Below are 23,828 nucleotides of genomic sequence, written 5' to 3'. Positions count from 1 at the left end.
AACTGCAACTCTGGTCTGTGAGCTGCCGCTCTAATTGCTGAGTCAGATTGTCAGGGCTCATATGTATTCTTATGAATTTAACTTTCAGAGAAAAATATAATGAACTGAAGTGGCAAGACAGGAAAATACATAGGAAATAGAACAAAGTGAACATACTAATGTAATATGAGACAACTATATATCTAGTTATGATGACTCAGTGGCTTTATGCAAATACATATTGTATTAGGAAATAATCAAAGCCTAGTACATTTTTGTAAAAACATGCTATAATGTTTGGAAAAGCTTGGAGGGTAAAAAATTTTTGTTTACTAAAACTTCTCTTTGAGTTCTGGCCAGTGTGGCTGGTTGGTTGGAGCTTTGTCTCATACATCAGGGGGTGGTGGGTTTGATTCCAGGTCAGGGCACATGCTCAGATTGCTAGTTTGATCCCGGCTCGGGGCTTGTGCAGCAGGCAACAGATTAATGTTTCACATTAATGTTTCTCTCTCCCTCTGTGTCACTCCCTCTTTCTAAATCAATAAAAACTAAATAAAATTAAAAGCTTCTCTTTGAGAGCAAAATATATAAACCTCGGAATTTTAAAAAATGGTTCTTTGTTACCAAATTTTAAGGAGTATGTTAATCACTACTTAATATGTACAAGCAGGTACATTCTTGAAATCTCTTTTCCCCATTGTCAAAAGAAAGATCTCTAACTTCTCTTACTTTTGATACTTTTAAATTATTCGTTCCAATGACTTAACTGTCTTCTTTATTTCTGTAACTGGAGACATAAATAGTATTGCCTCTTGCTCATAGGTCAAATGAAATTTATAAGTAAAAGAACCAACCATGCTTCTAGATTAATAATAATAATAAACATTCATGGATTGAAATGTATAAGTATAATAAGCAACCTCAACACTGTGCTATATATGATTACCTGCATTTGGATACTTACCCATGCAACTTTACTTCCAGACTTAATTCCTGAGTATATTTCATCATGTAATTTAATATAATTTTATGTTGTTATTGTCCTTTTTTTCCAATTATTTAACCTTTTTTTCACTGTGCTCCAGTGTCAGGGGAAAAATACTTTCCTTCCAGCTTCTAAGTTCTTCTGGCTGGTCTGATAATCAAATTAACATGAGACAGATTAACAGGAGAAAATGTCTAAAACTTGTTATGGATGTATGTGTAGTCACAAGAATATGAGACCCAAGGGCATTGGGCAGTTGAGATTTATTTGCCATTTTGGAGAAAGGAGAAGGGATTTGGAACAAGGATCTGGGATTTCAAAGGGAAAACAGGCAACTTACAGGTAGATGAGAAGAAGCAAACATGTGGTAAACAAATTGTTACCTGGACCACCCAGAAGCGTGGGACACAGAGGGAAGTCTAATAAACAAGCTTCACTAGATTTCTCTCCGGCTGCTATAATTAGTTTATAGGGTGATGTTAAGGTGATGCTCCCTTCCTTTCAGCAGGTTTTTCTATCAGAATTCTTTAGGCAGGTAAGGGGAAGGATCAAAATTTCTTTCTGAGTCTTTTGTTTCATAATAACCAGCCTAAAAACAATACTCCAAAAGGCATATTTGGGGGTGGCAAAACTTTAGTCCCTGCCTCACCAGGAAGTGTTCTGGATATTGGTGATACCCAGTGAGCAAAGTGAGAAAAAATTCTACCCTTAAAGAGCTTGTAGGCTGGTAAAAGATACAACATTGATCAAATCACGTGTGTGTGTGTGTGTACACACATACATACATGTGTGCATATATATATATATATATTTGGCTGTGGCCAGTACTTTGCAGTAGAGGTACAGGGTCAGTTAAGAGTAGTCATGGCAAGCTTCCATGAGAAAGTAATGTTGAGCATCAGCTAGGTGTAGTGAGAAGCAGAGGGCGTTCCAGGTAGAAAGAACAGTTTGTGTAACAACCCTCTGGCTAGAGGAAGTGGGGGGAGGGGGGCTGGTATGTTCACAGAATGAAGATGACTAAGATGACGAGCATAGAGAGAAAACTGGGAAGTAAGCAAGGGCCAGACCATGCAGACTTTACAGACCACATTAAGGAAAAGTTAATTTTAATATCAGTGGGAAGCCATTGAAAGAATTCTTGGCAAATGATACGACTGAAATATGGAGCATAGATTTTAGTAGAACCTAAGAGTGAATATAGTAGTTTAGACATGACAGGAGCTTGGATAAGGGTGATGATAGCCGAAATGAAGTGAACTAAAGGTTTTACGAGATGATTACTTTAAAAGTAAAACAAATACATGTAAATACTGAGAACAGATTGCTGTATTATTGGCACCTTTGACATTTTATTTCTTTATTCAGCAAATATTCACTAATTGCTTTTCATGTACTGGGTTAGGTAGCAGAAATATAATGGTCTTGCCATCACAGAGCTTATAGGTAAGTAAGAGAAATAGGCATTAGCCAAATAATTACATAAATAGAAGCTACGGTGTGTTGTGAAAGGAAAATAGAAGGGTCATGTGAGTATACAGAGGGGACGTGGTTTGGTGTGGGGGATTGTGGGGCTTAGATCCAAAGGGATGGAAAGGAGTTAAATGAAGATGTGTGGAGGAATTTATTTATTTATTTTTAATTCTCTCCTGAGGATATTTTTCTATTTATCTTCAGATAGAGTGGGAAGGAGAGAGAGAGAGAGAAACTTCGATGTGAGAGGGACATATTGACTGGTTGCCTCCCACACGATCCCAACCAGGGCCAGGGAAGAATTGCAACCAAGGTACATGCCCCTGACCAGAATCGAACCTGCGACTCATTGGTCCGTGGGCCAATGCTCTAACACTGAGCAAAACCAGCCAGGGCTGAAGAAGGGGGTTTTCAATAGGACTAAAGTATGCAAAAGCCAGCTGATGGTCAGTGAGGCCCAGCCTGAGGACTGGGGCGCGTGGCTGTGGATGAAGCAGCCACAGACAGGGAGGGCCTACGTAAGAAAAAATAGGTCTGTACAAGGTTATTCATTGCAGCATCACCTGTGCTGTCAAAAGATGAGAAACAACCCAGCAGTTCAGTAGGAAAGGACTAGTTGAATAAACTGTGGTCCATTTATATAATGGAATACTTTGCAGTTATTTAAAAATAAAAGAATAGGAATGTTATTGATAGAAAGAGCCTCAGAGCATACTATTAAATTACCAAGGTGCAAGCATTGTATGAAAGGGAGAAAATAAGATTATATAATTATATACCCTTGTGCTAGCATAAAGAAAAACTGAAAGAATTAACTAATCAAAATTGGTTACCTATAAGGGGAACAGAGTAGTTGGAGACAGGAGTGAAAATGAACCTTTTCATTATATACTTTTATCCTACCTATTCAAATAATAAGATTTAACTCTAAAAAGAAGGGAAAATAAGGATAGCTGGAAATTTTTTGTTTTTTAAATAGTGTACCTTATCTTTTTAAAAAATGAAACAATTTTTATTTTTCAAACATAGTCTAATATTTATTTATATAGCTTATAATTTTCCTCCTAGCTTAAAATCAAATGATTAAATTTGTGTTGGAGAGAACAGAAAAACAGTTAACATGCTAGGACACGAGTTCTCTCCATTCTTAAGTGACAGATTCGAAATGATGTGATATAGTACCTTTCATTTATGTCAGAAAATATTTTCACGTATGATATCATGTTTGCTGCTGTTAATGGTTTGGCTTGCAGATCCCTTTAAAACAATTTTCTAGACCCACATAGAGAAGGAAAAATTGCCTTTGGTTTGCATTGCTTTCTTTCTCTCTAGAAAACAGGCAGACATTAACTATCTTTATATAAACCATGCAACCAAAAAGAATTGTGAGTTGTGGGTGTTGGTTTTTAAATTAGCATCATTTAAGCAAGCCATAATTATCCAGAATCATTTTGGTAATTTGCAATTGCCAGCCAGTGTATGAGGGAGAGAGAGCATGCCTAATTAATAATCCATGGTAGTCTATCTCAATTGTGCTGATTTCCAGCATGTAATTTTTGTGAAAAAGAGGTATTTTGTAGACAAGATGTAAAAGCCTTTCATGAGAGAGAGCTTTATAATCATGAATTTCTTGTTATAACTTTGACTTGGTTCCTTTAGTGTGTATGTGTTTTCTGACCCTTTTTGGTCAGAAGTGATTAACTCATTTTAAGGGTAGAGTTTGAGTTTCATTTTTTATTACATCTGTTAGAGGGGAGGGGATTATTTGGTCCCTTCACTTTGAGTGAATAGGACTTGCTCATAAAAACGTACTTATTAACCATTATTGCTTTGATGTATCTATTCTAGAAAATGGTTGACACCTGTGTACTCCTCAGATCCACATTCCACTTATTTTGCCAACCTTGGGTGTCACCCAAGTCAGTTTGTCAGGTTTTGTAATAAGGTTGCGTTGTTAAGTGACCACTGTCAAACTTGAATAGGTCACTAATACTCTGCATTGGTTTTGGTGATGGTGGCATCACTGCACTTTTTTTTAGTTCTTAGTAGTTATAGTCCCTTCAATTTACTTAAAAGTAAAACCTTTAATCAGTTTTTTTTTTTTTTTATCCTCACCCGAGGACAATTTTTTTTTTTCATTTTTGTTCAGACAGAGAGAGGGAGAGAGAGGGGGTGGGGGAGAAAGAAAGAATCATCAACATGAAAGGGATATATTGACTGGCTGCCCTCCTGCACGACCCCGACCAGGGCTGGGGACGAATCACAACTGAGGTATGTGCCCTTGACTGGAATCAAACTCGTGACTCATTGGCCCGCGGGCCGACACTCTAACCACTGAGCCAAACTGGCCAGGGCTAATTAGTATTTCTGAATAAAATCTGGACACTAGCAGTGTTTAAGAATTTGATTTTGCATTGTTCTTTCAACTTTTCCTTTAAAAAGAATCCTCTCAGTGATGACTCCACACTTTCATTTTGACCAACATATATATATTCTCTCCATGACTCATCTACACTTTGCTTTGTTAGATTAAAAAAATCATTTGATGACTAGATTTCTCCTTTATTGCTCTTAAACCTTATAACATTCTGATTTTCTATCGTTATTTCTGTCTTTAAATTTTCAAAAGATACTTTTCTAAAATTCAATACATTTTATTAGGTGCTTGTTTTGAGTTATTACAATGCCTAATACTAAAAAATATCGTATAAAGGGATTTGACAAACTCCCTGCCGACAAGCAGCTTACAGTCTAGGGGAGAGCATTTAGTAATATCTATTATATACAAAGTACTGAGTTAAGAATGAAGAAGAAGAAATACAGAATTCGATGAAGAAAGCATCAATGTGGCTGGAGTACCTGTGAGGCTAGGTGGCAGTGTGACTTCAGCAGGACCACACAGGAACGGTGACTGGTGGGTAAAGGCCAGGGAAAAGTCCTGGATCGTGTGTTTAAATGACTTATAAACTTTGTTAAATTTTCTGTTCTCATCTTAAATCAGAACATAGTATTGCTGGTTAAGGATGTTTTAAAGTAAAATAATGGCTTTATCATAAATTTTAATAAAACTTTTCCAGTAAGTTTATAAATAGCTGTTAGGTGCAGAGGATCAGAATGCTGTAAGCTGTATAAGAGATGGGGTTCTTAACGTAAAAGCTAGTTTTCCAAGGTACAATATAGAAACTGTAAATCTGAAGGAAAACCAGTCTGTGACTATAAAGATGAGTGTGAGTAGGCCTCTGGTTTAACTGTAAGTCCCTGTTGCCCAGTGTCCAAAGGCCAGTGAGCACAGGGTCACCTAATTGATGAAAGGAAATACCCAATTTCTTAACTACTCTCTGTACCTAAATTCATTTTGAACTAGGTGCTCAGATGCTAACTAGAAAGATTTATGTTACTTAATATTTGCTCTGGCAACGGTGTGATACTGTAAGGCGCGGGGCCTTCTCCCCGGAAGCGCACATCCCACTGCGCTGTGAGTGCCCACCAGTCTGTTTCCGCCGCAGGAGCCCCGTGGGTGCCTCTGGGGAGCGTGCCCTTCTCGCAGTGAGGGAATTCGTTGATGGACATTGGTCTTTGAGTAATGCGTCATGGGGGATGCTCTCCAACAGACCTTTATCTAATAGCCATATGTGTCTATCTGGTCTGTGATCTAGATGATCTATACTAGTGGACAGATGGCAATGCTGAGGTCAGAGAGGTTGAGCAGCTTGCCCAGAGTCTCACGGCCAGACCAAATCTAGATGGGTTTGACTCCACAGCCCTGCTGAAACGAAGCCATAAGGCTGCTCCACGTAAGATTCTTAAAATAGCAGAGGAAGAAGATGGGAGATAAAGAAGCCCTATTGGTCACATGTGTACTTGGATCTCCTGGAAAGAAGGAGAGGGAGCTAGCACTGTGAACCATAGAACAGAAGGGCAATAGAAAATTTTGCTGAGGAAGAAACCTGTGTGTTGAGAATGTTACCGTCCCATTGGAGAAAGATTTATAAGACATTACCACAGTTGTGTGACCTACTGTTCCTACAGATTATGTTTCATCAGTTACTTCTTTTCAAAAGAAGGACTGTCCTTTTTTTCCTTGTAGGATGCTTTTTTTTTTTTAAATCCTCACCTGAGGATATTTTTCCATTGATTTTCAGATAGAGTGGGAGGGAGGGAGAGGGAGAGAAACATGATGTGACAAAAACACTGATTGGTTGCCTCCTGCATGACCCCAACTAGGGCCGGGGGGATTGAACTGCAACCCAGGTACATGCCTTTGACTGGAATCAAACCTGAGACTCTGGTCTGCAGGCCCTTGCTCTAACTGCTGAGCCAAATTGGCCAGGGCTGCTTTTTTTTTTAACCTGCTTGTCAGTGATTTGTTGAAACCTGTCTCAGTGAGTCAGAAAAATAAAATCTGTTCTTCCACCTCCACTTGTAGTTCATATTTGTCTTTCCTGTTCTCGCTCCCTTCCCAGTGCCCACGCCCTTATTTCTGATACTGCCTCTTTCTCTGCTGGGGATGCTTTGACAGGACAGGCATTTCCAAGTCTATTACAAAGTAATAAAATCACAAACCTAATACAAGACCAAGACAGGCATACTTTCCTGCTCATTACTCTTCTGATGTCTTACCTACTGAAAAAAGATCAGTGATAATCAGAGAAAGCACATAATTATACATTTTTTAAATCATTGGGAGAAAAGAGAAGAGTTAATACTTTATATATTAATGGTTGGAGACGTTTTACTAAAGAATGATTTTGTTCCAGCTTTCCTCACAGCTACTACCACAATACTGCACATGTAATATAAACCCCTATTTCAGATTTTTGGGAGAGCCAATGATTAATTTGAAGAAGTTAACAATTATAAATATATTATAACTAATAACTTTTAACCAGAAATTGCCTCTTTTTCTCAATTACTTCAGCATCTCTAAAAAGGTATGTATTATAAATTTGATTTGGGAAAAAAATTACATTTTTATGGTTTTGAAGACTACAAAGTAATACTTCTCTCCAGGTTTTTCCGTCAGTAACTTTGTAAGTGGTATTTATCTTCTATTGGTACATGCTGTGTAGGCAGGAGAAAGTTTTCAGTGTAATCTACTTGGCATCCTCTATCAGTCCTGCTCTTAAATTTCTCTTACCCAGTTTCTGTTTTAAACCCCAGCTTGTTTCTGCCTTAGTAGTCAGCGCTGAAGTTTGTTTTGCCCGTTAACAATTACAGTATTGTGCGCTATATTTTAGGTCATTCACCAGATGTTGCTATAGTGGTTTTGCTTATGTCTGATCTGGTTGCTCATTGTTTGGCAGATCTTTATGAAAGTTCTTTGTAATCTAGTTCACAATGATTTAGTGTATTTCTAAATTACTGTAATTGTTTCTGATGTTAGGTTTTGAAAATCTGTCAAATTTGTCGTCATCTCATTTCTGCCTGGAATTGTTACCTCTCTCTTCTTGTGCTCCTATCTTAAATCTCTGCTTTTCTCTTGCATTTTATTTACTCTTATAACCACTTTAAATCTTTTCTAACTTAGAACATACATCAATAAATAGTTCATTATAGATTTTTCTTGCTCTGTTATTATGAAGATTCTATGAAAGTTTAATATAGCATTTATCTTTATAATTTTAGAAATAATTCACTTTTATTTCTTTCATCTGCTGCAACCGTTGTGTGAGATCCTTGTCCTGAGGATGTTTAAATGAAACTTCAGGGCCAGAGACAAAATTACAGAGGAGGTTAAAGTATGTCTGTCTTTTCTACATTTCTACCCATCTTTCAAGTACTCTGGCATATCTATTGTTTGTTTCAGACTTTGTTTAAAAGCTTTCCCAAATGTTTATTGCCTTTTGAATAGAGGCAGGTTAGAATAGGTGTGAGAATATGGGCCAGTCTTGGAATAAGACATTCCTGAGTTCCCACAATGCCAGCCCATCTGCTTCTTAGCTGCCTTACCTTAGTCAAGTTACTTAACTTTCTGAAGCTGCTTTTTTTAACTGTAACATGGAGAGAATAAAAGACTGTACAGAGTAGATGTAAGGGTAACATATTATCTGTCACATGGAAAGTGCCTCACAAAAGTCATTGTCACCCACCAACCGTAGCGAACAATAGTCTACCAAAAAGACTGCTGTTTCTTAGATTCTGTATGCTCATCACTTCTCATGATCTGATAGTATAAATATACAAGTAAAACTTAAAAAGTGCAGTGCCCTTAAAATATTTCCTCAAACATTTTGGCATGCTCTGGCCGGTTTGGCTCAGCCGTTAGAGCATCAGCCCTCTGAGTCGCGGGTTCGATTCCAGCCAAGGGCACGCACATCAGTTGTGATTCGTCCCCAGCCCTGGTTGGGGTCATGCAGAAGGCAGCCACTCAGTGTGTCTCTTTCACGTCGATGTTTCTCTCTGTCTCTTCCTCTTCCTCTCTCTCCCTCCCACTCTATCTGAACAAAAATGGAAAAATGTCCTCCGGTGAGGATAAAAACAAACAAACAAAAAACATTTTGGCATTTTGCCCCTTCTCCTAAAAGTAGGTTTGACCTTTCCCCCACCTCACTTTTCCTCTCTCCCTAAGCCAGTTCTGTTTGGGAAACCAGATTCTTTCTCAGAGTGACCTTTACAAGACCAAATAGCCCAGTAAAGTAAACCTGATAAACAAGCCAAATAACGTAAAATGATACTTTTAAATCTTGTTAAAACTGTTTATGTATAGTGACAACAGCACAGTCATTACCAAGATTGCAAAATTTGGTTAATTTTAAAATTGTAACTACTTCTCTAATATTACTTAATTCTCCCCTTTAATTGGTAGTGATTTATATTTATTTAATAACCAAAAAATTCTGAGGATTCCATGTAACATATCAGTCTAAACTGCACTGAAGACATTAGTGTAAATTAGCCCATCAAAAAAAGACAGAAAAGAAAATATTTTCAAATTCATTTTATTTAGAAATTATATTCATATTGAAAATTGATTTATTAGTTTAATTACCCTTTATTTTTTATTTAGTAATGGTTTGATTGGATAAAAGAGTCTACCATTCTTATTTAAATTTGTATCTGATTTTGAAGACAACTACCAAAAGTAAAACATGTACTAGAGTAGCACACAATCATTGCTAATAGAAAAATGAGATAAACTATCCATTTTGGTACAAAATAGCTTCTGAGATTAAAGTGGCAATGAAATTTTATACTTTGTTTCTATAATTATAATTGAAAAGCTGTGAATCCCCAAAGTCTCTCTCTGTTCAAGGGAACTGCTCTGAAGTATATGTATACTTTTAAAGGCTTTATACATCAACCTTCTAACAGTTACTAGGGGAATGTTTTTGTGGAAATGGGTATTGTATCATTTTGTTGTGAAAACTAGAAGTAAGTCCTAAAAGCACCCTCTTTCCTTGTTTTCCCATGGATTAAGTTTCATGGGAGGGGAGGGACACTATTTTAATGTACCCACAGCTAATGTACCCCCTTTGAGGCTTTGTTAATGAGCTACCAAGCCATCCTCAGCTACAAGAAGAGGTGTGTTTCCATGTTAGGTTTGTCAGCTACCCTAGGGACTTGTATTGACATTTATAGGATTAGGTAAAGATTGTCTGATGCCCTTCCCACTTTCTCTTCAGCTCTCTATCTGACTTTCTAGACTTTTACAACAGCTCACTGGAGATCTAGTATGAATCAAATCCTGTATGCTGCTTTTATTGTCTCCTTTAATTCTAAAATGTGGGGATTAAAATTCAAGTCAAAAAAATGTTGTGACCCAAAGAGCAATAAAGTAATTGGTTAGAACCTATTTCTGAACATTAGAATTTTATACTAAACGTACAAAAGCCTCTGAGTCGCTCTATAATTCCAGGAGCCAAGGATGAACCAAATAGGAAAACAGGAAAAGCCAAATAATGGTAGAGCAAGGTCGCAAATTACTTTGTGATGCAGGTAGGCCACTAGTGGGAAAGCCTTTAAGAATACCTTTAAATAGGGAAGAGTGTTGAATTAAGGGGCTGGTTCATAAACTGATACATAAACTTTCAGTCGAATTTAATCTCTAAAAGAGGAGCTAGTTTCTGTCCTTAGAAATAAATAGGAATAATGTTTTTCTTTGAGTTTCCAGATAAATGTATACCTCTATTTATAAAGCAGTTACTTTTCTCAGAACATTTTAATAGAAAGGAACCACAAAAATGATCTTAATTCAGTTTCTTTATTATGCAAGTCAGAGGAGAGTTCACATAGTAAACTTGGGGCAGAAATGGGAATGGAGCCTCATTTTCCTGGACCTTTTATTCTCCTTCAGCTATCTCCACTTCTTTCTGCAGTTAACAAGAAAGGGAAGTACAAAGTTAATCAAATAAATGGTTTATTTGTAATACATTTGCTTTGTTTCTGATCTAGAAAATGTCCTTTTAGAGAAGGAAATTGTAAGTGTGGTTTGCAAAAATTCAAAATGCATTACATATCAGTTCATGAGGATTGTAACATTGTATTTTAGGGATAGATAAGAGCTTTCTTGACTTCTCTGAGGCCCATTACTTCAGACACTACAAGCAATGAATGCTATTTGAAACTTTTTAATTTAGTTTCACTTTCAGATCTTTTAACTTAAATATAATCTTTATTTGTGATACTATATCTGAAATAAGTCATAAAGCTTCATTATATATATAATTTTTTAATCCTCACCTGAGACTGTGGTGTTTTTTGATTTGAGAGAGGGGGGGGAAGAGGGGGAGAGAGAGAGAGAAGCATTGATGTAAGAGAGAAACATCAATTGGTGACCTCCCGTATGAGCCCCAACCGGAAATCGAACCCACAACATAGGTATGTGTTCTGACCAGGAATCGAACCCACAACGTTTTGGTGCTCAGAACGATGCTCCAACCAACTGAACCACCTGGCCAGGATCTTTGTCTTTTTAAAAAGTAACATTTTATATACATATAAAATAATATATGTAATGCATATTTAAGTGATAAAGCATAATAATATAATGAACATCTGTGACCCCACCATTCAACCCAAGAACTAGAACATTACCAATATATTATCTTCTTATTCTTTCCCTAATGCATCTCCTTACCTCCCCTGTACCTTGCATTTTATTTATTCTACTGTTAAAGGACATTTGCATTGTTTCTGTGTCTGCTATGAATGTTCCATAAAGCCAAATTGTTTTCTAGTATGGATGTACCAATTTACATTCCACCAGCAGTGTACACAAGTTCCCTTTAATCCACAGTCTCTCCAAAGTGAGTAAAATGGTATTCTTTTGTGAGTTCTTCCTTTTTATTTCCCTCATTATTTATTGACCACATGTATTCCAGTATAAAATGCCAATTAATGCCATTGCCCATACTTCTATTGGGTTGTTTGCTTTTTTTTTTTTTTTTAATTGGATTGTAGTTCTTCATATATTTTTATACTAGTCCTTTTTTATTTATGTGTTATAGATATCCCATTTGTGACTTGTGATTTTTATCCTTTTTACAATGGCTTCTGACAAATCAAAGGCCTTAAACTAGTTTGCTATCAGTCTTTTATTTGTTAGTGCCTTTTGTGTCCTATTTAAGACATTTTTCAAACCCAAAGTTGTAAGATTTTTGGCTATATTTTCTTCTAAACGTTTTAGATATTTTTGTTTTTCACAATTCCAAATCCACCTGGAGCTGGTTTATTTATGTCTTGTGAATTAGGAATCCAGTTTTTCTCTCCAGGTAATGGATAACCAGTTTCCCAAGCACCATTTTTTCCCCACAGCTTTATTGAAGTGTAATTGACCTGCACATATTTAAGGTGTATAATTTGACAAATTGTGATATATACAGACATCTGTGAAACCACCACCAAAACAAGATAGTATGTTCATCACCCCCAAATGTTTTCTCAAACCCCTTTGTAATCTAAACCCTCATTGCCAGGCAACCACCAATTTGCTTTCTGTTACTGTAGATCAGTTTGTACATTCTAAATTTTATATAAATGGAATCAAACAGTTTATATATTTTATGTTCTGATTTCTTTCACTGAGCACAGTGTTTTGTGATTCATTCATTTTGGGTGTATCAGTAATTCATTTCTTTTTATTGCAGAGTAATCTGTTTTATGGAAATGCCACGGTTTATCTGTTCATCTGTTGATAGACATTTGGATTGTTTCCAGTTGTAGGCTATTACAGCTAAAGCTACTGTGAACATTTATGTACAGGTCTTTGTGTGGACATTCACATTCATTCATTCATTCCTCTTAGGTCAGTGCCTAGGAGTGGCATAGCTGGGTTGTATATACACATACATAAGGGAATAGTAAGTTCATGTTTAACTTTTGAAGAAATTGGCCAACTTTCCCATCCATTGTGGCTCAGTAGATTGAGTGTCATCCCATGGACTGAGAGGTCCTGATTCAATTCCCAGTCAGGGATTGTACCTTGGTTTCGGGCTCAGTGCCCAATAGGGGGTGTGCAGGAGGCAGACGATCGATGTTTCTCTCTCTCTCATCGATGTTTCTATCTCTCCCTTCCTCTCTTGCTGAAGAATCATAAAAACTTTTTTTTTTTAAGCAAACAAACAAAAAAAGAAACTGGGAAACTTTTCCAGGATAGTTATACCATTTTACATTCCCACAATCAGTGTGTGAGGAGAGGTCCATTTGTTCCTGTCCTCGTCAGTAGGTTTGGTTAGCCTTTCATTTTAATCATCTAGTGGAGGTGTGGTGGCATCTCATTGTGGTTTCAACTGGAATTTTGCTAGTAACTAAAGATGGTGAGTCTCTGTCTTTTCATGTGCTTCTTTGCCATCTTATATTTCCTTTCAAATGCCTGTTCAGATCTTTCCCCCATTTTATTGTTTGTCATCTTCTTATTCAATTTAAGAATTCTTTATATATGGTAATATCCAGTTCTTGTCTAATACATATTTTGCAAATATTGTCTTCCAATATGTGACTTGCCTTTTTATTTTTATAAGTATCTTTTGAAGAGAAAAAATACCTTAATTTTGATGAAGTCCAATTTATTAATGTTTTTCTTTTATAATTTATGCTTTGTGTGTACTATTTTTAAATTTTTGCCAAACCCAAAATCATTAAGATTTTCTCCTGTGTGTTTTTCTAGAAGTTTTACAGGTTTTAGCTTTGACATGAGGCCTTTGATCCATTTCCATCTCAATTCTGGAGATGTAGTGAGGTGTAAGGGTCAAGGTTCACTTTTCATGACTCAGTCCTTGGATTTCTTTTCTGTCTATCCACTCTCTTGATGGGCTTATCTAGTCCTGTGGGTTTGGATATCATCTGTGTACTGCTGTACTGTATTGACTCCCAGTTTACAGTTCTGTCCTAGCCTGCTGTCCTGAACTCGAATTCCGCCTCGGATACTGTTAAGCATTTCCATGGGTAAGCCTGACAGGCGCCCAACACTGGGCTCTTCTGTCCACTTCCCCCCCCCGGCACATCCGCCCTTTTTTTATTGTGCTGAGGTAAACTTCTCATCAGTTGCTATCTTTGAAGAGGAAATAACTCTGTATTTCTTCCTTCATACAATTCTTGGCAAGCACTTGGGACACCAGATGTGTGGGTTTTTTCCCACACACACATTCTCTGATTCTCTGGACGCCAGCTAGTGTCCTACAACTCAACTCAATTCTGACACCGCAGACCCCACCACCATCACACCTTCAGATGCCGCTGGGAAGTCCAGCTTGCCACTCGTGCTTCTAACAACTTGCTGTAAATCAGAGGTTCCCACAGTCTCTCCTCCGACTCAGTCATTTGCTAGTGTGGCTCTCAGAATTCAGGAAAACAGTTTTCCTACTGGATTACCAGTTTAGTGTAACTATTAAGGGATACAGATGAAGAGGTACTCAGGGTGACGCTGGCAGGGTCCTGAGCACAAGAGTTTCTGTCTGAGGGGCGTTGGGGGCACGTACCACCCTCCTGGCACAGCGATGTGTTCACCAGCTGAGAAACTCTCCAAACCCTGTGCTTTGGGGATTTTTATGGAGGCTTCATTACATAGGCATAATTGATTAAGGTGTTATCCCCTGGTGATTAGTTCAGCCTGTAGCCCCTCTCACCTCCCCAGAGGTTTGGACGGTGGAGGTGAAAATTCCCTGGCAACCGACCCTCATCCTGTGGTTATCTAGGGGCTTTTCCAAAATCTCATTAATAGAAAGTGGGGTATAGTTGAAAGGGTTCATGATGAATAACAAAAAATACTCTTCTTACCTTTTAGCTCTGGAGTTGTTTCAGAAATGGGGCAAGAGAGCAAGTATTATCACAAAAGATGTTCCCCTCCTCTTATCATTTAGGAAATTACAGAGGGTTTAGGAGCTATGTTCCAGGAATGAGGACGAAGCCCAAGTGTATCTTCCTTACTATAAATCACAATATTACAATCTTCTTACAAATTCCAAATAAGCGTGTTCTAAATAAAAATGTTATTTTACTGAGAAAAGTCAGTGTTGTCTGAAAATTTGACTGTCAAATAGGTAAACATAGATTCAACTGAAATTGAATGAGTACTATTCTGTGTCAGACAGTGTGCTGGGTAGTATCTCATTTCATTTAACCCTTAACAGCACAGCTGATTCAGTTTGATAATGGCATCCCTGATAAATGGATAAAGACCTTGGCCAATGAAGTTAGAAGTGACCTGTGCCTGGTGTCATAAAGACACTAGAAAGTGGTACAACTAATACTGGCACCCATGCATGCCATGCTCCTGACTCCAAAGCTCTTTCTGGTCCTATCTATAAAGGAAGAGTACTAATAATGGGGATATTTTACTAATGACCTAAATGAATAATAACTACAGATTTGGGGGGCTGTGGCCTGTATCAAACTATACCTAATGCAGGTCTTCTGAGAAAGTTGCAAGTAAAAGTTTTCAAAGGTACTATATGTAATGAATTAGTCCAGAACTGCAGTTAGATCGTGGGACTGATTTGTAGCATCTTTGCCTCTCTCATTTGAATCTCTAGTCCCTAGCTCCTTTCTCTCTTAATTTCTCTCACGGGTCACAACCATGCTGACTCCGCCCCTCCCCAGCCACAGGTTTTTTTCTTCATTTACTTTATCAACCAGCTTAGCCTTTTCCTTTTCCAAGCCTCACCTCTACCTTTTGATTTTCCTCCTTTTCACTGTGTTGTCTAAAATCTTCTTAAATTGCTGGGAAACTGCATTCTTAACCTCTTTCATAGGTGTACCACTTACCCTTTTGCTGCCTAATAAAACACCCAAAACTTCGTGGCCTAGAACAACAGTGAACTCTGTGGGTTGGGGAGATGGTTTCACTTTCAGTTGGGAAGCCTGCTGGGCACTGGGCACAGCCCAGATGACTAGTCCTGTCTCCCTGTGGGCTTCCGTCCCCCAGGAGGCCAGCCTGGGGTGGCAGTAGCCCAGGAGGGCAAGCACTTGCTTCTCAGGGCTCAGTTCCTAACGTTACATGGCCAAGTTCACTTTTATTTGTTAAAAAACAAAATTGACTGATTAAATTTGGAGATCTAATGGACTTTATGAAGCAGTTCATGAATCGGGCAGCATGCCATCTAGCAACTAGATGGGTGCTCCAATGGGTTGAACAAAATGGAAGGTTTTTATAGGCAGAAAGAGTTTGGGGCAGAAATTAAAGGTGGATTATTTCCTGCAAGGACATTCACCCTTAGGGGAAGGCAGGGGGTCTTATCAGGCAGACTGCTGCCTCACTGATGTGGATCTGGAAATTCCAGACTGATTGGTGTGAAGTTCCACCCCGGGAGAGGCTGAAACTGCAGTTGGGTAGGGATTACGTCTGGGTTTGCTGCCCTGGGCTTGCAGCCCTGGTGCAGCCATCTTGGGCCTGTGGTTTTTCTTTTTAATACATTGTAGAACAGTGCCCGAGGGTGTGGATATTGAGAGGGTGATCTCTGGAGCCATTGTTACAACAATCCACTGTAATAGATGCTTCAGTCATCTCCTAAATTGCCATCTAGAAACCTGCTGCTGTATGATTGCCCTGTTTCCTAGTAAGTGTCCCTAGGTTGAGGCTCACCCTATCTATCGCAGAGCCGAGCCGGAGGGCAGGGCAGTTAGAGCTCTCCTGCCCAGTGTTCGCCCACCTGTCTTGAAAAAGCCCTGTTCTCCCCACAGGTACCCGGGTGTTTGTTTGTTTGTTGTTTAAGTCACGCAGTGTACTTCTGCTACCTATTCATCATACTTGACCCGGCCCGCAGGTCGAGCAACGAGGACTCTAGAGGGGGAGTGAGGATGAGGTGGGACAAGAGACACGAGAAATGGAGACAAGACAGGATTCTGATCAAGTCTCGTTTATTCAGGGGGAGTTCACGCAATATATAGGGGGAAAACACGTGAAACAGCCAATGAGCATCCCACCTGAAGCCAACCCCAGCAAACACCCCAGGTGGAACAAATAAGCAAAGAACGGAGCAAACAATTATCTAGAGGAATGCAGGCACTGCACGTGGAGAGGCACGGCACGCGGAGACAGCAGAGCAGACTTTAACAAGATGGATGCCATGCAAACGGTCTCCCACAGGTCCCCCTTTTTTATTAAATTTTAAGGCCGAAATAATACCTTGAGGGGACTGTGCCTGTCTTAGGTCAGGAAACTTGCACACGGTTCCAACCTGTCCTTACCCGTCATTGGAAAGCAAGGCAGCATAAGGCCTTGTTCCTGTCTTAGGTGGTGGTTGGTGACGCGTGTGAGTTCCAGTTGCCCGTCTCTGGCTAACCAGCCCAGCGCACCAAGGTGACGAGGTTTTTGAGACTATTTGCCATCTCGGGCATAGTCATAGCTTGACTCACAGCTAGAGTGAGCTTCTCTGTCGGCCATTTCAAGTCTATAATAGTGGACCTGTATAGATTGCATCTTAATGGCATCCATCTGCTGCTTGAAAGCCATCACCTCATTGAAGAGGAAAGGTCCTAGTGACACAATCAGTAAAAGGCCAAGGGGCCCAACAGAGGGAGAAGATAAGGCAGCACCCCATTTAGCCCGCTCCAAAGGGGGTTATCGAAAAGTTCTTTTAAGCAGCAGCATATTCCTGCAAGGCAGTTGCATGGAGGGCCAAATAGGGCCCTCAGGAGCTCGTCAGGGTTTGGAGGAGGCCCCAATCCTCCTTCCACAGCAGGCAAAGATGCAGTAGTATCCCTAGCAGTAAGATTTCAGCCTTCCGGTCCATTCCTGAAATAAAAAAACAGGAAAAGCCTCTCAGGGCGAATTTTCGTCCCTGGAGTTATCTATATGGTTATCTGCTATTCCTTTAACTTGATCAATCTGTTTAACCAGATGCTCTGGTAGCCATCTGGCAGATTTCATTTTCTTAGAGTAAATACATACAGAACCTCGGCCCCAGATGAGGACTGGGTCTGGGCCATGCCAAGAGTTGGTTAGCGGATCTTTCCAAGAATTGTCTAATTGTATGCCCTTTCAAGGCAGCAGCCATGGCAAGGCCCTGTTGATAGGCAGCCCCAATATTAGAGCATAGGCAAATATAGCCAGTTAAATCAGTCTTTTTCTTATAAGGTCTAATAGCGGCTTGACAGGCGGCATTAGCGTTTTCAAAAGCCAATTGTTTAACAAAATCCGTGCCGGTGTCTGCATTACCGAAAATTCTGCCTGCCGCAGTAATTAAGCGGTGAACAAAATCTGCAAAAGGCTCATCAGGTCCTTGTTTAATGTTAGTAAGGGAGGAGTTCATGTCGCCCTTGGTGGGCAGCTTCCTCCATGCTCTAGTGCCTGCTGTCTGAACTTGCGCAAAAAGACCTGCATCATATTGCATTTGGACATCGCTATTAGCACAATTTCCTTCTCCTATTAGCATATCCAAATTCCATCCATTACCACCCTGTGCATTGCGTTTAGCAATGTCCCTGCAGTTCTCTACATATTCTGATTTCCATAGGAGATAGTCTCCTTCAGCAAGTGTCGCTCGGGCTAACTTCTGCCAATCCCCAGGCGTAAGCCAATTCTCGGCTACTGATTCTAAAATTGCCATAGTATACGGGGCTGTGGCTCCGTATTGTGCTACAGCGGTCTTTAACTCCTTTATTAATTTAAAATCAAACCCGCTATGGTGGCGCCAAGGCTGTCCTTGTGCGTCCACTGTTTCTGTTACTGGAAAAGCCTCTATATCATCTAGCTCCTGTGCAAGTTGCAAGTGGGGAGGGATCTTTGGGACGGCTCCCCTCATGGGTGGTTTTTGATTCCCAAGGGTTTCTGGTTTTACTTCACTCTCCCTTTTAGATTTTCCTATTTTTAGTCCTTCTAATTGGGCTATGAGATCTTGGTGCTCTTTTTCCAGTTTTATTTGTTCTTTGAGGTGTTCAATTTTGTCTCTAAGTTCTTTTCTAGGGTCAAGAACTGGACATGCCAGCGGGGGAGCACTGGGATTATTATAAGGCGGAGGGCGTTGAGAAACAGGCGGATAATCAGAGTTACAATATCTGGCAGCTTTATCCGCCAATTCATCCCAATTAACCTCCCCTCTGTCAGGAACAGTCTCCAAATATACTGATTGGTCGGGATAAATCTTTGTCTTGGATTTGATTATTTCCTCTGGGGCAACACTAGTTTTTGTTCTTTTGATTTCTCCACCCTCTCTTTCTGTTAGTTTTTCTTGTCTCCCCGTATGAGAGCCCTTAGGCATAATTTTATTCCAAGTGGGCTCGGTTTCTTCTTCCTCATTATCACTATCGAATGACATGAAGTCCTCACATTCTTTACTTTCATTTTCATTCCACTTTTTTACTTTCTGTAATATACCCTCGCCATTTTCTACTACATTGGCAACGAGAGGATCAGAATGTCTCTGAGATAAAACCTCATCTATTAAATACCAATAAGAAAAAGCAGTTACCGGGACCTTCTCGGGTCCATAAGTCTTATAGTAATCTCTAAGAGCGTCACCAACTATTTTCCACTGTTTTTGATCTATAGATCCCTCTGTAGGAAACCAAGGACAAACTTCCTTAACATAATCAAAATACTGACATAAATGCTTGTTTTTCACCTTTACTCCTCGTGCCTTTATAGCCTTTCCTAGTCCTTCAACGAACGTCTTATCTTGGCTCAATGCTTGACCCATAATCGCCGTTCACTTACCCGAGGGGTGCAGACGCAGCAGGTTCCCACGTCGTTCCCTCTTTTCTTTTCCTTTTTGCCGGCCACTCGAACGGCGTCCTTCACTGGATCCCCCGTGCTCGAGCCCCACGTTGGGCGCCACTTGACCCGGCCCGCAGGTCGAGCAACGAGGACTCTAGAGGGGGAGTGAGGATGAGGTGGGACAAGAGACACGAGAAATGGAGACAAGACAGGATTCTGATCAAGTCTCGTTTATTCAGGGGGAGTTCACGCAATATATAGGGGGAAAACACGTGAAACAGCCAATGAGCATCCCACCTGAAGCCAACCCCAGCAAACACCCCAGGTGGAACAAATAAGCAAAGAACGGAGCAAACAATTATCTAGAGGAATGCAGGCACTGCACGTGGAGAGGCACGGCACGCAGAGACAGCAGAGCAGACTTTAACAAGATGGATGCCATGCAAACGGTCTCCCACACATACTGACTCATTTTCTGCTGCCATGTGCCTTGCGAGTCCTTGTGTTCTTGTGTGTTATAGAACGGTGCCTGATACAAGAACTGTATCATTTGTTATTTTTATAATATTTTCATTTTAAAAATAAAGACTTTGCCAATCAAAACTATCCAATATAAAATGTCGACTTATTTTCTTTCTTTTTTTAAATTGATTTTTGTTTAGAGAGAGAGAAAAGGAGAGGGAGAGACAGATAGAAACATCGATGTGAGAGAACATTGATCAGCCGCCTCCTGCATGCCCCCCATTGGGGATTTGACCCACAACCTGGGCATGTGCCCTGATCGGGAATGGAACTGGCGACCTCTTGGTGCATGGGTCAGTGCTCAACCACTGAGCCACACTGACCGGGCTGTTGAGTAATTTTCTTTTTAGAGGTAGATGGATGAAGAAATGGCTAGAGAGACTATGTATCTGTGTGTTTATATGTGTGTATAATATAGTAAACACAGGTGTCATTCATATGTAAAATGTTATATCCTGTTATTTCACTTAGTATCATATATCCTGTTTTTACATTATAAAAGTATTAAAGCCCACCCAGCTGGTATGGTTCATTTGGTTGAGTGTTGTCCCATGCACCAGGAGGTCACTGGTTTGTCCCGTCCCGGTCAGGGCACATGCTCGGGTTGCAGGCTCAATACCCAGTAGGCGGTGTGCAGGAGGCAGCAGATCGATGTTTCTTTCTCATCGATGTTTCTATCTCTCTCCCTCTCCCTTCCCCTCTCTGAAATCAATTAAAACATATGTATTTCAATTTTTAAAAATTATTAAAGCTCAGTTTTAATGAATATTTCATTGGATGGGTAAATCAGAGTATATTCATACTTTCTCTGTTGTTGAACATTTTACAGTTATAAATAAGACCCAAGGAAAAAACTTTATTCAAAAGTCTTTGCAATGCTTTAACGGTTTCTTTAAGAAAGATTTGTAGAGATAGTATTACTTGATTAAAATATACTTCTGATACCATTACAAGTAATAAGCAGTTGAAAATGGTCGAGAGTCATCTGAACCTTAATTAGATTTGCTTTCTGGGCAACACTTCCTGCCACTTGTTTGATTCTTTGCCGAGAACTACAGTATTTAAAAGTATCTAGTCTACCCAGTTTTACATAAAGTTTAGCCTTAATGGTGTCCATACATGGTGTAGAAAATATATAGGAATTTATTTATAATTTTCCCTCCTCATTTTATTTTGAACATTCTTGCTTTGAGTGGGTATCTAATTATATGTTTAATTAATGCCCTCAGTAGTGTTCGAAAGCAGTTAACAGAGCACAGGCATGCCTCGGAGATGATGCAGGTGCGGTTGCACCACTGCAGAAAGCAGGTCATAATCGTTTTGCTGGTGGAGGGTCTTGCCTTCAGTTGGTAACCATGCAGCTTCTGATGTGCAGTAAAGCTGGCCACAGTAAGACAGGTGTGCCTGTGCACGTGTAGCACGTCCTTAAACTGACCTGCCCCCTGTAGGGCAATTAACAGTCATCGAAGGCTCAGTGGCCTGCACAACAGTCTACCGTTGGTGTGTGTGAACTACTTTGCATTATTAAAACAGCTTTTCCTGACGAGAGAGACACTATGTGAGGCATGCAGTAAATCACTTATAGTTCATTGCCATTGGTGTTAACGCTGGATTTTGTACTCTGTCCTGTTCACAGGTTAAAGTATTGCACAACCAGCTGGTCCTTTTCCACAATGCCATTGCCGCCTACTTTGCTGGGAACCAGAAGCAGCTTGAACAGACCCTTAAACAGTTCCATATCAAATTGAAAACGCCTGGAATGGAGGCCCCATCTTGGCTTGAAGAACAGTAAAATCACTCCTGGAAACAAACAAACAAACAAAAAGTCACATTGTCATATTTCTAAACAAACCTAATAAGAATTAAGCAGAGTTGGGAGAAGAGAGATGGGGCGACAGCCATTGTAGAGATTCTCACACACACAGCTTTAATCTGTCCCGTTTTAATACTCACAATTGAACTGTTAAATTCTGTGGGAAGGTGGGTGGTTTTAATGTTAACATAATTTCTATAATCTGAACACAATAATTTTCCTTTTTGAGAAGTCTTTTTGTATTGTAAGGGTTGATGGCTATTTCTGTAGTTTGAAAACATCTAATATAGATTTGCACTGACCAGATAAAAATTAAAGGTTTTTGATCCTGGGAATGAGGGCCAGTTGTAACTTTTCCAAAGGGAGGTTTACATAATTTGTATCAACATCAGATATTTTATATATGAATATATTAAACACCTTTAAGAGATTCATTTTCATGTATTGTCTTAAAGAAAGAAGAAACTATTTTGCAGAGTAAAATATTTGGTGTTCCCGCAGCATCCACAGTAGGCGGCCGCTCTAATGAAGACTGTTTGGCTTGTGGAGTTTGGGCAAATACCTTTTTAAAAACGAATCGGTACCATTGTAATTTTGTTTAGACTTTTTTTTTAAGACGCAGGAATCACACTGCCATTTCTGGGAGACTTTCAAGCTTATGAGTATGTATCATCCAAAGTCACGGGGTGGTTATGTTAGCAATCTCTTGATTCATAATGAAAACTGCTTAAGAGAATTTTTAGGGGGGCAGGTGGACTTGGGAATAGAAATTCTTGATGGTTTCTGTGCTCAGAAAGCTAGTTTTGGGGTAAATCCATTTTGACGGAAGTGAATTCCTAGACAGCTTTCATTGACTTCCATGTGTGACAATACCGGTTAAGCCTTAAATCACAGATGTGTGCCTTCTCAGATACGGTTAATTCTCGTTCGGCCAATGTATAGAATCATAGAGAAACCCCTTTCAGATAATGTTGACCTGCCTGTTCCTTCCGTGGAAAGGAGCACTGTGTATAAATGTTGGGTTTCTTTGTCTCGTTAAACCACATTTAGGCTTTAAGGTGAAATCAGCTTTTGAATATACTGTTTGGTTTTTCTTCATTCCTCCTACGGAATGGGAAGACGGGACTTTTTCACCTGAGTAGTGGAAAGGAGTGTGGGACGGAGTGTGGGGAGCAAGGGAAGGGGACTGGAACGGCCGGTGCTGTTTCGGTCGCTCAGCACTGTCGGTTTCGTGTACGTGGTTGACCTGTCCACTGTGTGGTTTGATCAGTAATGTAATCCTCTTTCAGTATACGTTCTCTTGATTTTTTGTCATAGACTTAAATTAAATATTTGAGAGGTATTCCTTCACCTGTTTTTTTTTGTGTTGAAATGAAGTACCTAAAATTACTGTTATACATGAACTTTGTGGACTGTAAGATTTGTTATATATGTTCAAATGCCTTTTAGCTGGCTTTTTAAATAATATGCCTGTTTTCAGTGCTTAATACAATGTAATATGATTGTAAATCATAAACCTATTTTAAATCATTCCCTCCTGTATATTTGTACTCTGAGAGAGCCTTATTTTATTCTTCCAGCAGAATTACTACTTGTGATAGTTCATTTACATTCCCCAGATTGTGCCTCTGGTGTGAATTTTGTATTCTTATTAAAAGTGTTTGCTGCAGTACCTTGTTTCTCTGGCTCTTCATAATTTAAAATAAGAAGCGACTAGTTGGAAATTCTGAGGACATATTATTTGGTGTTTCTGTCACTTGTAATTGTTTTATCTCAGTAAGTTACCCCCCCCATCAGAGGATCTCTTACCACATTTTAATAACAATTGTAGTAGCTAAGGAATTAAGTAGTTTCATGACCTTTCAGAATAAACTAAAGATATTAGTGATTCAGAGACATGAGTACATGTGCAAAAGAAATAAGTAAATTAACATATTAGCCAATGATATATTTTCTTTAAGAAATTTCTA

The 23,828-nt window shown here is 39.4% G+C and overlaps 1 protein-coding gene across 22 annotated transcripts in view; it reads left to right on the top strand.

Moving 5' to 3' along the window:
• Positions 1-23,461, top strand: part of ARFIP1 (ADP ribosylation factor interacting protein 1) — a 106,112-nt gene extending 82,651 nt beyond the window's left edge. For 13 of the 22 annotated variants that reach the window (XM_036241609.1, XM_036241628.1, XM_036241616.1 and 10 more), the window contains one exon: positions 21,682-23,456. In XM_036241609.1, coding sequence (XP_036097502.1) covers positions 21,682-21,837 — 156 coding nt within the window. In that variant the 3' untranslated portion in view covers positions 21,838-23,456. Of the gene's footprint in view, positions 1-21,681 lie in introns of all 22 variants that reach the window. The other 9 variants (XM_036241608.1, XM_036241605.1, XM_036241606.1 and 6 more) reach the window with 3 other exon arrangements.
• Positions 23,462-23,828: the final 367 nt, after the last annotated feature.

The sequence above is a fragment of the Molossus molossus genome, unplaced genomic scaffold (genome assembly GCF_014108415.1).
Source record: "Molossus molossus isolate mMolMol1 unplaced genomic scaffold, mMolMol1.p scaffold_m16_p_4, whole genome shotgun sequence".
NCBI lineage: Eukaryota > Metazoa > Chordata > Mammalia > Chiroptera > Molossidae > Molossus > Molossus molossus.
The sequence above is the reverse complement of the archived record's forward strand: the minus strand, read 5'-3'. Positions and strand labels throughout refer to the sequence as shown.